This window comes from Saccopteryx bilineata, chromosome 3, assembly GCF_036850765.1.
Source record: "Saccopteryx bilineata isolate mSacBil1 chromosome 3, mSacBil1_pri_phased_curated, whole genome shotgun sequence".
Taxonomy (NCBI): Eukaryota; Metazoa; Chordata; class Mammalia; order Chiroptera; family Emballonuridae; genus Saccopteryx; species Saccopteryx bilineata.
This window is the reverse complement of record NC_089492.1, coordinates 256,631,916-256,643,111: the sequence shown is the minus strand read 5'-3', so window position 1 is coordinate 256,643,111 and position 11,196 is coordinate 256,631,916. Positions and strand designations below refer to the sequence as shown.

The following is an 11,196-nucleotide window of genomic DNA, read 5'->3' as shown; positions in this document are numbered from 1 at the left end:
AGCCCAGCACTAGCAGAACTCAGAGAAGTGACCTTCTTACTCTAATGAAATGGAAAGGGCACCAGTACCTCCACAAGGCTTTAACCCACACCCATGTTCTGCCTAGAGAAGGAAATCCAGGCAGAGATCTGGCTCTTGGGCTCTGTAATGGTCATAGAAGCTGGAGAAGAAATCCCTACCCCTACTGCAGGGCTCAGGGCCAGCCTCCTCCTTCAGGTTGCCCAACCTTGATCCAGAGGCAGGAACTAGCACCCCAGCCTTTTGAAGCCCTAGGACTTTGATCTTTGAAACTAAATGAGCTGAACACAGCTAATGCCAAACCTGCTTTTCATAATCTTTTGTGTTTTTTCCTACTTAACAACATATCATGGACATTTTCCAACTATAACACATAGATCTACTTTATCCTTGTGACCGTATAGTTTTTATTGTATAAGTACACAATAATTTATTTTGTTAATTCTTTGCATAAGATTATTTGGGCCTGACCAGGCGGTGGCACAGTAGATAGAGCATCGGACTGGGATGCAGAAGGATCCAGGTTCAAGATCCCGAGGTCTCTAGCTTGAGCGCGGGTTCATCTGGCTTGAGCAAAAGCTCACCAGCTTGGACCCAAGGTCGCTGGTTTGAGCAAGGGGTTACTAGGTCTGCTGAAGACCCTTGGTCAAGGCACGTATGAGAAAGCAATCAATGAATAACTAAGGTGTCACAACGAAAAAACTGATGATTGATGCTTCTCATCTCTCTCCATTCCTGTCTGTCTGTCCCTGTCTATCCCTCTCTCTGACTCTCTCTCTGTCTCTGTAAAAAATAATAATAAAAAAAAAACAAAACCAAAAAAAACCCTGGGCTTACCTGGTCAAGGCACATATGGGAGTTGATGCTTCCTGCTCCTCTTCTTCTCTCTCGCTCTCTCTCTCTCTCTCCCCTCTCTAAAATTAATAAAAATCTAAAAAAAAAAAAAGATTATTTGGTAATTTTTCTCTCCTATAAACAACTCAGTAACTATCATCACATTTTTATTATTTCCTCTGGTTAAATTTCTTAAAATTGCCTGACCAGGCAGTGGCGCAGTGGATAGAGCATTGGACTGGGATGTGGAGGACCCAGGTTCGAGACCCCGAGGTCACCAGCTTAAGTGCGAGCTCATCTGGTTTGAGCAAGGCTCACCAGCTTGAGCCCAAGGTCGCTGGCTCAAGCAAGGGGTCACTTGGTCTGCTGTAGCCCCTTGGTCAAGGCACATATGAAAAATCAATGACCAACTAAGAAGCCCCAACAAAGAATTGATGTTTCTCATCTCTCTCCCTTCCTGTCTGTCCCTATCTGTCTGTCTCTCTCTGTCTTGCCTAAAAAAAAAAAAAAATTATTGATGTTAGAGATAAAAAAAGAGAAAAACACCAATTTGTTGTTCCACTTATTTATGAATTCATTGGTTGATTCTTGCATGGGTCCTGATCTGGGACTGAACCACACACAACCTTGGTATATTGGGACAATGTTCTACCAACTGAGCTACTCAGCCAGGGCCTTTTTCTTATTGATTTTAACATTTTTTTAGATGTTATTTATTCATTTTTAGAGAGAGAGAAGAGGGGAGGAGCAGGAAGCATCAACCCCATATGTGCCTTGACCAGGCAAGCTTAGGCTTTCAAACTAGTGACCTCAGTGTCCCAGGTCAGTGCTTTATCTGCTGCGCCACCACAGGTTCAGGCTCTTATTGATTTTACAGCAGTTCTTTTTTTTTTTTTTTTTTTTTTTTTGAGAGAGAGAGAGGTAGGGAGAGAGAGTCAGGAAAATCAAGCTGCCCTTGTATGTACCCTGATGGGGGAATCAAATTGACAACCTTTGTGCTCTGGAAACTGGCCAAGGCCACAAAGTAAGATTTGAAACCTTCAACCACTAAATGTTACAGTTTTCCTATTTTATCATTTGTCTTTTAATCTTGCTTTTACAGACTTTTGCTAAATAGCTTTCATTTTTAGGTAGTGCAAACTGTCAATATTTTCCTTTATAATTTCTAATTTTGATTGTAAATAAAAAGCCTTTTCTACCCCAAGATTATACAAATAGTTTCTTCTTTTTTTATTTTTTTATTTTAGTGAGAGGAGGAGAGAGACAGACTCCCACATGTGCCCCAACCAGATCCACCTGGCAAGCCCTGGAAAAGGCTTGCCCATCTGGGGCTGTTGCTCTATTGCAACTGGAGTCGTTTTTTAGTGTCTGAAGCAAGGCCATGGAGCCATCTTTAGCACCCATGGCCAACTCACTTAAGTCAATTGATCCATGGCTGTGAAGGAGGAGAGATGGCAGGAGCGGGGGTGGGGGAGAGAAGTGAGAGGGGGAGGAGTGGAGAAGCAGATAGGTGTTTCTCCTGTGTGCCCTGCCTGGAATCAAACCCAAGACTTCCACATACCAGGTCAACAGTCTGCCTCTGGAGCCAACCAGCCAGGACGCTTATTTCTTCTTTTAGTATTTTGTTTATTTGTTTATTCAATATTCAAACCTTTTCTTACATTTTTTTTTTTTTTTTAGCAAGAGAGAGACAGACAGGGTCAGATGGACAGGAAGGGACAAAGACGGGAAGCATTAATTCTTTGTTGCGGCACCGACACCTTAGTTGTTCATTGATTGCTTTCTCATATGTGTCTTCCCCACGGGGCTCTAGCCAAGCCAGTGACCCCTTGCTCATGCCAGCAAGCTTGGGATTCAAGCCAGCAACCTTTGGGCTCAAGCTTGAGACCATAGGGTCATGTCTATGATTCCGCACGCAAGCCGGCAACCTTAGGGTTTGAACCTGGGTCCTTGGTGTCCCTGGCTGACATTCTATCCACTGTGCCACCACCTGGTCAGGCTAATATTCAAACCTTTAAACTTCCTGAAATTTACTTTTGTGTTTAGTATGAGACTTTTCCCCCAAATCATCAGTAATTATCTAGACATTTAATGTGGCATCTCAGGGTCTTTATGAACTGGCTTCGTCCTACCTCTTTAGTTTCATTTCCCACTTTTCTCCCAGGAACCCTATACTCCCTTCTTATCAAACCACATACAGTTCCTGGAACGTAACATCCTGCCTGCTTCATTCTGCCACAGCTCAGGACATGTTAGTTACTCTGCCCAGATTACCCTTCCAGAAAATTCCTGGCACATGGTAGGTAGCAATAAATGTTTACCAACTGAGTGAACAAATCAATCACTTCTACCCACTTTTAGCACATAGTGGCCTCTGTGGGCGATGTGCAATGGAAGGATGTAATATTGGGAAGTGAAGTTCACAGGAGAAATCCACACTACTATATGACCTAATCTGTCTACTTCCTGTGGTTCTGCATTGCCTTGCCTGCCTTGCCCATACCACTCTACCCTCTTCCCCTTCCTTTTTCAGCCCCAGAACAATGGTTTCCTTTGGCTGCAGCCTCCTTTCCACCACTTTAGCACAGTATTGATCTGTGGGCTGTGATTTCTGCCCTGAGTAATTAAAACTTCTGTACCAACACCTGGAGTGTTACATAAATGTGTATGTGCACCCATATGTGTGAGGGTGAAAAAGGGAGAGAGAGCGATCCTTCTGCAGAATCTCCCTCCACTCAGAGGTCCACCTATCTTTCTTGGACTGAAGAACAGTTTCAGCAACATCACTGAGTGGGCAGGGAATAGTTCTTCTCCCCCACAACCTAGCTTGCAGCAGTTTATTCTGAATACAAATAATAATCACTACCCTACTATGTAGTGCCAAGCACTTTACATCCATTGTGTCACTTAATCTGTTGACCTTAAAAAAGACAAAGAGCCAGTTATTTTATCAGCAAAATGTGTTCATTCTGAAATAGGGGAGGAATTTCAATTCAAGACAGACAAACTATGGTGAACCATACATAAACAAGTCCCAAGAAAGAAAGGAGAGGGGTTTGCTTTTTAAAAGTTTATTTTTATTTATTGATTTTTAGAGAGAGAAGAAGGGGAGGAGGAAGGGAGAGACAGAACCATCGATATGTTTCTGTATGTACCCTGACCAGGGGCTGAACCAGCGACCTTTGCCTATTAGGAGGCTGCTTTAGCCAACCAAGCCATCTGGCCAGGGTAAGGCTGTTTGCTTTTATAGAAAGAAGGAGGAAGTTGGGAGGGACTGTTTTGGAAGAGTCCAGGGTTGTAACAAGCCTCTCTTTGGGCAAAGGTGGCAATTTCTCATTGGCTGGGCTAGAACCAAGAGTCCAAACCAGCTAAAAAAAAAATCAGCTAAAAAGAGTTAGGTCATGGCTGACAAAAGTGGAAGTGTTTTGCTGGGAAGGAGAAATTCTTCCCTCCTGCTGAGGTATGTCCTGTTTGGGGTATGGGTGGCAATGTGTGAGAGCTCCCCCTTCAGGGCTTCTTGGCTTCATTTTAAATGAGTTTGGGTTTTTTTATTTTATTTTATTTATTTATATATTTTTTACAGAGACAGAGAGTGAGTCAGAGAGAGGATAGACAGGGACAGACAGACAGGAACAGAGAGAGATGAGAAGCATCAATCATTAGTTTTTCATTGCGCGTTGCAACACCTTAGTTGTTCACTGATTGCTTTCTCATATGTGCCCTGACTGCAGGCCTTCAGCAGACCGAGCAACCTCTTGCTGGAGCCAGCGACCTTGGGCTCAAGCTGGTGGGCCTCACTCAAACCAGATGAGCCCGCACTGAAGCTGGCGACCTTGGGGTCTCGAACCTGGGTCCTTCCGCATCCCAGTCCGACGCTCCATCCACTGCGCCACCACCAGGTCAGGCAAGTTTTTTGTTTTTTAACAAATTCTGAAACACTTCGGCAAGGCAGGTATTAAAATCTCTATTTCACAGCCCTGGCCAAAGAGCTTGGTTGTTAGAGTATTGTCCAGATGCTCAGAGGATGCCGGTTTGATCCCCAGAGAGGGCACACACAGGAACAGATCTATATTTCTGTCTCTTCCTCTCTACTTTCCTTTCTAAAATTAATAAAATAAAGTTTTAAAAAAATCTCTATTTCAGCCTGACCTGTGGTGGCGCAGTGGATAAAGCGTCGACCTGGAAATGCTGAGGTCGCCGGTTCGAAACCCTGGGCTTGCCTGGCCAAGGCACATATGGGAGTTGATGCTTCCAGGTCCTCCCCCCGTCTCTCTCTCCTGTCTCTCCCTCTCTCCTCTCTAAAATGAATAAATAAAATTTTAAAAAATTTTAAAAAAAATCTCTATTTCACAGATTAGGAAATTTTCCCAAGGTCACACAACTATTAAGGGGCACAGCAAGCATTTAAACACAATTATTGATATATCTAAACAACTATCCTGGTAGATTCACAACCAATCTAGTTGTGCTACCTCTAGGTTGGAGGTTCAGGGCTATGAGATTCCCAGTTCCCCATCCTGACAATTTAGGCATTCTAAACTACTATCTAACTTCCTGCGTAAAACATTTCTGTGTACAGTATATACTCACTGAATGATTCAACAAGCCTGTTCTGTTTGTTTGTTTTTGCGGGAGAGACAGACAGGAAGGGAGTGAGATGAGAAGCATCAACTATTAGTTGCATCACTTTAGTTGTTCATTGATTGCTTCTCAAATGTTCCTTGACTGGGGAGCTCAAGCCGAGCCAGTGACCCTTTGCTCAAGCCTGTAACCTTGGGCTCAAGCCAGCTCTTTGAGCTTCAAACAGTGACCGTGGAATCATGTCTGTGATGCCACACTCAGGTGAGCCTGTGCTCAAGCCAGCAATCTCAGAGTTTTGAACCTGGGTCCTCAGCGTCCCAAGTCAATGCTCTAACCACTGCGTAACCACCAGTGAAGCAGAAATATAACTTTTAACCAGCCTGGAATTTCTGGTCAACTCTAGGTGACAATCTGCTGATAGACCCCTTCTGTTTCCCTTAGAAAGACAACCTTGCCTGAAATAATGCGTTTTTGTTAATAATTTCCTTTTCTCCTTCTCCCTTTTTTTTTTTTTTTTTTTTTTTTTTACAGAGACAGAGAGAGTCAGAGAGAGGGATAGATAGGGACAGACAGACAGGAACGAAGAGAGATGAGAAGCATCAATTATCAGTTTTTTGTTGCGACACCTTAGTTGTTCATTGATTGCTTTCTCATATGTGCCTTGACCGTGGGCTTTCAGCAGACCGAGTAACCCCTTGCTTAAGCCAGCAACCCTGGGTCCAAGCTGGTGAGCTTTTGCTCAAACCAGATGAGCCCACGCTCAAGCTGGTGACCTCGGGGTCTCAAACCTGGTCCTCCGCATCCCAGTCCGATGCTCTCCCCTGCACCAAGGCCTGGTCAGACCCTCCCTCTCTGCCTTTAAGAAACCTTTTATTTTCTGAAGCTCAGTGAAGTTCCTTTCTTTTTTTTTTTTAATTTTTTTTTAAATTTTTATTTATTTATTCACTTTAGAGAGGAGAGAGAGAGAGGCGAGACAGAGAGAGAGAAGGGGGAAGGAGCTGGAAGCATCAATTCCCATATGTGCCTTGACCAGGCAAGCCCAGGGTTTTGAACCGGCGACCTCAGCATTTCCAGGTCAACGCTTTATCCACTGCGCCACCACAGGTCAGGCTCCTTTCTACTTATTAGATAGGATGCTGCCTGATTTGTAAATTCAATAAAGCCAATTAGATCTTTAAAATTTCTGTGGCTAACTTTTGTTACTTAACAATTTGTGCTTGACCAGGCGGTGGCACAGTGGATAGAGCGCCAGACCGGGATGTGGAGGACTCAGGTTCGAGACCCCGAGGTCGCCAGCTTGAGCACGGGCTCATCTGGTTTGAGCAAGGCTCACCAGTTTGAGCCCAAGGTCACTGGCTTGAGCAAGGGGTTACTTGGTCTGCTGTAGCCCCACAGTCAGAGCATATATGAGAAATCAATCAATGAACAACTAAGGAGCCACAACGAAGAATTGATGTTTCTCATCTCTCTCCCTTCCTGTCTGTTTGTCCTTCTCTCTGACTCTCTCTGTCTCCGCCAAAAAATAAATAAATAAAAGTATACACTATGGTATTTAAAAAATAATAATTTGTTAGAATTTTAGCTGTAAAGTTTTATCAGGCATTTGCTATTCTGATAGGTCTCAGAGGAAGAGTGCTTTCACCATTTGACTTCAGGGATAGAAAGGGATAATCTGTCCTGATGACCAACTTTTCACCATCTAGAAAGTACTATACCTTATTCCAATAATGAGGTACCTCAATGATTAAGATTCTTAATACATAGGCTTTGGCCTGCTGCAGCCTCCTGACTTCATTACTCCTGTGTATTTTACCCAATTAATCTTCCCAATGTACTCCTCTATTCTCCACTCCCTTCCCATCCCCCACGTAGAAACCTTTACTGTCTCTGCCAAATTCAAACTTCTTGGCTAAGCAATCAACATTCTACATTAACCTACTGTCTATATCAGTGGTAGTCAACCTGTTCCCTACCTCCCACTAGTGAGCGTTCCAGCTCTCATGGTGGGCAAGTAGCAGAGCAACCAAAGTATAAATAAAAAGATAGATTAAACTATAGGAAGTTGGCCTGACCTGTGGTGGCGCAGTGGATAAAGTGTCGACCTGGAACACTGAGGTCCCTGGTTCAAAACCCTGGGCTTGCCCAGTCAAGGCACATATGGGAGTTGATGCTTCCTGCTCCTCCCCCGCCTCCTCCTTCTCTAAAATGAATAAATTTAAAAAAAGAAACTATAGTTAGTTGTTTTATAAAGATTTATTCTGCCACACTTAGTGAAAATTCGACATAAAGTACTTGGTAAGTAATTATGATTATATGCTTTAACTTGCTGTAACTCTGCTTTATAAATTTTATAAAGTAAAGTTACTTCCCTACTTTATAAATCACCATTACTGTGGAACCAGTGGGTGGTTAGAAAATTTTACTATTAACAGAGATACAAAAGTGGGCGGCAGGTATAAAAAGGTTGACTAACCCTGGTCTAGATGAAGTGACACACTGGTTAAGCGTATGTTGATTCTTATTGCTAACATGCCTTTGCTAATTAATGTTCTGGCAATATTCCCAACCTTCATTTCTGCCTGTTAAAATGATACAAACTTCATGGGAAAATGCCATCTCTAAAGTAATAGCTTTCAACCTTTTCTAGTTTATGTCCTATGAATCACTTTCCAAACACCCTTGGCCCCACTATTACAGAAATGTTTTCTTTTGTTTGTTTTTTAGCGAGACAGACAGATAGACAGGAACAGACAGACAGGAAGGAAGAGAGATGAGAAGCATCATCTCATATTTGCGGCACCTTAATTGTTCATTGATTGCTTTCTCATATATGCCTTGATGAGGGGGTGAAGTGGGGGCTCAGGACAAGCCAGTGCCCCCTTGTTCAAGCAAGTGACCTTGGGCTTCAAGCCAGTGATCTTTGGGCTCAATCCAGCAACCATGGGGTCATGTCTATGATCCCACACTCAAGCCGACGACCCCATGCTCAAGTCGGTGACCTCAGGGTTTCAATTCTGCATCTTCAGTGACCCAGGCCAATGCTCTATCCACTGTGCTACCACCTGGTCAGGCCAGAAATACTTTGAAAATGTATTTTTCCTATGTTCACAGGCATGATGGAGAATAAACTGAATTTCTATGATTAAATCACAAACTAATAAAATAGAATATTTTAGTGATTTAAATTACAATAATACAATTCTTTATTATATGTGGCTTAAGTGTCTGTTTGTCGCTGATAGCTTATTGGTTGCTTGCGTAACTGTACTAGCCAATGGGGTGAAGTTGCCACGGCATTCAAATAGTCCCGCCTTCTGGCATGCCATCTCACAAATTGAGATTAAAGATTGGAGCAATTATTATGCTGTTAAGAAATCTTAACACCAGAAGGGGTCTTTGCAATGGTACAAGACTAGAGGTTCTCCAATTGAAAAATAATGTCATAATAGCTAAGTCTTCGACTGGCTCCTCTAAAGGTGAAATACATGTCATTCCAAGAATTGATTTGGCTCCATCTCAAACAGGGTTGCCGTTTCAATTGAGACGTAGACAATTTCCTGTAAAACTTGCCTTTGCTATGACCATCAATAAGTCTCAGGGCCAAACGCTTAAGCGTGTTGGCATTTTTTTACCTGAGCCTGCATTTGGACACAGTCAACTTTATGTTGCCTGTTCAAGAGTTCGTGAAAGAACAGACGTAAAATTAAAAATAATTGAGGGTCCTCTGCAAGGCGAGCTTAAAAATGATGGAAAGATCTACACAAGAAATGTTGTGTACAAAGAGATCTTTGACATGGAAATTAACATTTTATTATTTAAATCACCTTTATTTATTGAGCTAGCTGTGGCTCTTAAGAAATGTACCGCCAGTGGTTTCCTTCATTGCACTCTACTTTAAGCAATTAAGCAAGTAGAAGGGGGAAACCCCGTGGGGCACTAAGCAAAGGGGCGTCCTCGCCGCCTGCCCTGGGTAATTCAGTTTGAATTAGCAGACACCTTTGCACAAATCATTTTAATTACAATTTATAATATCAAGAACAGCGGTCATTCCGTATGCCTGCCGGGCTTTCTAATAGTAAAACCATAAACCAAAAAGCAAAGAAACATTTATCATATGCTAAAAAATAGTAGTGGTTGTCTCCTAGTAATGAGAATATTTCCTTCTTTTTATATTTTCAAAAGTTACAATGTTGACCATTTATTAGTTTTATAAAGAAAACAGGCCCTGGCTGGTTGGCTCAGTGGTAGAGCGTAGGCCTGGCGTGCAGGAGTCCCGGATTCGATTCCCAGCCAGGGCACACAGGAGAAGCGCCCATCTGCTTCTCCATCCCTCCCCCTCTCCTTCCTCTCTGTCTCTCTCTTCCCCTCCTGCAGTCAAGGCTCCATTAGAGCAAAGATGGCTGGGGCGCTGGGGATGGCTCCTCGGCCTCTGCCCCAGGCGCTAGAGTGGCTCTGGTCGAGGCAGAGCGACGCCCTGGAGGGGCAGAGCATCGCCCCCTGGTGGGCAGAGCATCACCCCTGGTGGGCGTGCCGGGTGGATCCCAGTTGGGCGCATGCAGGAGTCTGACTGTCTCTACCCGTTTCCACCTTCAGAAAAATACAGAAAAATAAAAAAAAAAGAAAGAAAAAAAAAGAAAACATAGAAATATATTTTTTTGGGGGAAAAATACCTAGATGTATTTGTAGGTAAATACATCTACCTACAAATGTAGGTAGATGGCAAGTATCTTAGTTGGTGTCTCTCGAAATTCAGACCCTGAGGCAAATACTTGGGTAGGTTACTTCTTTTAAAGATGATTCCAGGAATCAGAAGGAAGGGAGTGGGGAAATGAGATTGAAAAGGGGAAAATGACAATATATAACTGATTAATACTATGAGCAACCTGGTTAATCAATCCTCTGAAAAACTGAAAATCAAACCTCAGAAGGGTCCCAGTAGAAGCTGGGGAGGCTGGAGCATTTACTCAGATCTCTGTTCCTTCACTTTTTGAGGTTTCCCCTGGAGACCTTAATTCCCTTACACTTCCAGATTGCAGCTACACATAGCCAAGCAGCCTACTGAGGAACAGAGAAAGGCCTGGGGCAGCAAACTCCCCTTTCTTGCCCTGGTTTGCATATGGGTCCTCAGGTCCTGAACTTTGTTCTTGGTTTCTTAGCCCAGACAGTACAACCCAGAGTAAACAGAAAGTACCAGCAAGTAAAACACTGCGATAACCCAGGGACAGACTCAGAGACTTGAGAAGGCACTTCCTCATCTTTCTGATTTGATCACATTCTTCTCTGATTCTAGAAACTTCTGCCAAATACTCAATGACACAGGGCTGAGAACTTGTCTCTAGTGGTCCAGTGGGGGGCATGCCTCCTACTTCCTAAAGAGACCCCTCTTACTTTCCAGCTCTTACTCTGTTTCAGCTTCTTCCCTTTGCATTCCAAAAGGCTGCACAGAGCTCACACTTCTGGGTCTGCATTCTGCCTGTTTTACATTGGCCTTCTGGACTGTCAACCTTGAAGCTAGAAGACAAGCCTTGTCCATTTTGTGTCCTAGCAAAAGAACTAGGTGCTATGATCTGAATGTTTGTGTATACCCAAAATTCATATGTTGAAATCCTAATGCCGGATGTGATGGTATTAGTATGTAGGGCCTTTGGAAGGTGTGTAAGTCATAAGGGGGTTACTATCATGCATGAGATTAGTGCCTTATAATAGAGGGTCCAGAGAGGTCCCTTGCCCCTTCTGCCATGTGAGGATATAATAAGCCAGTAA

The 11,196-nt window shown here is 43.3% G+C and overlaps 1 protein-coding gene across 1 annotated transcript in view; it reads left to right on the top strand.

The window, feature by feature from the left end:
- The first annotated feature begins 4,242 nt into the window (after positions 1-4,242).
- The window catches only part of AKR1A1 (aldo-keto reductase family 1 member A1), a 41,441-nt gene continuing 34,487 nt past the window's right edge, over positions 4,243-11,196 (top strand). Inside the window, exon 1 of the mRNA XM_066269353.1 lies at positions 4,243-4,312. Within this exon, the coding sequence (XP_066125450.1) occupies positions 4,254-4,312 (59 nt within the window). The 5' untranslated portion in view covers positions 4,243-4,253. The remainder of the gene's footprint in view (positions 4,313-11,196) is intronic.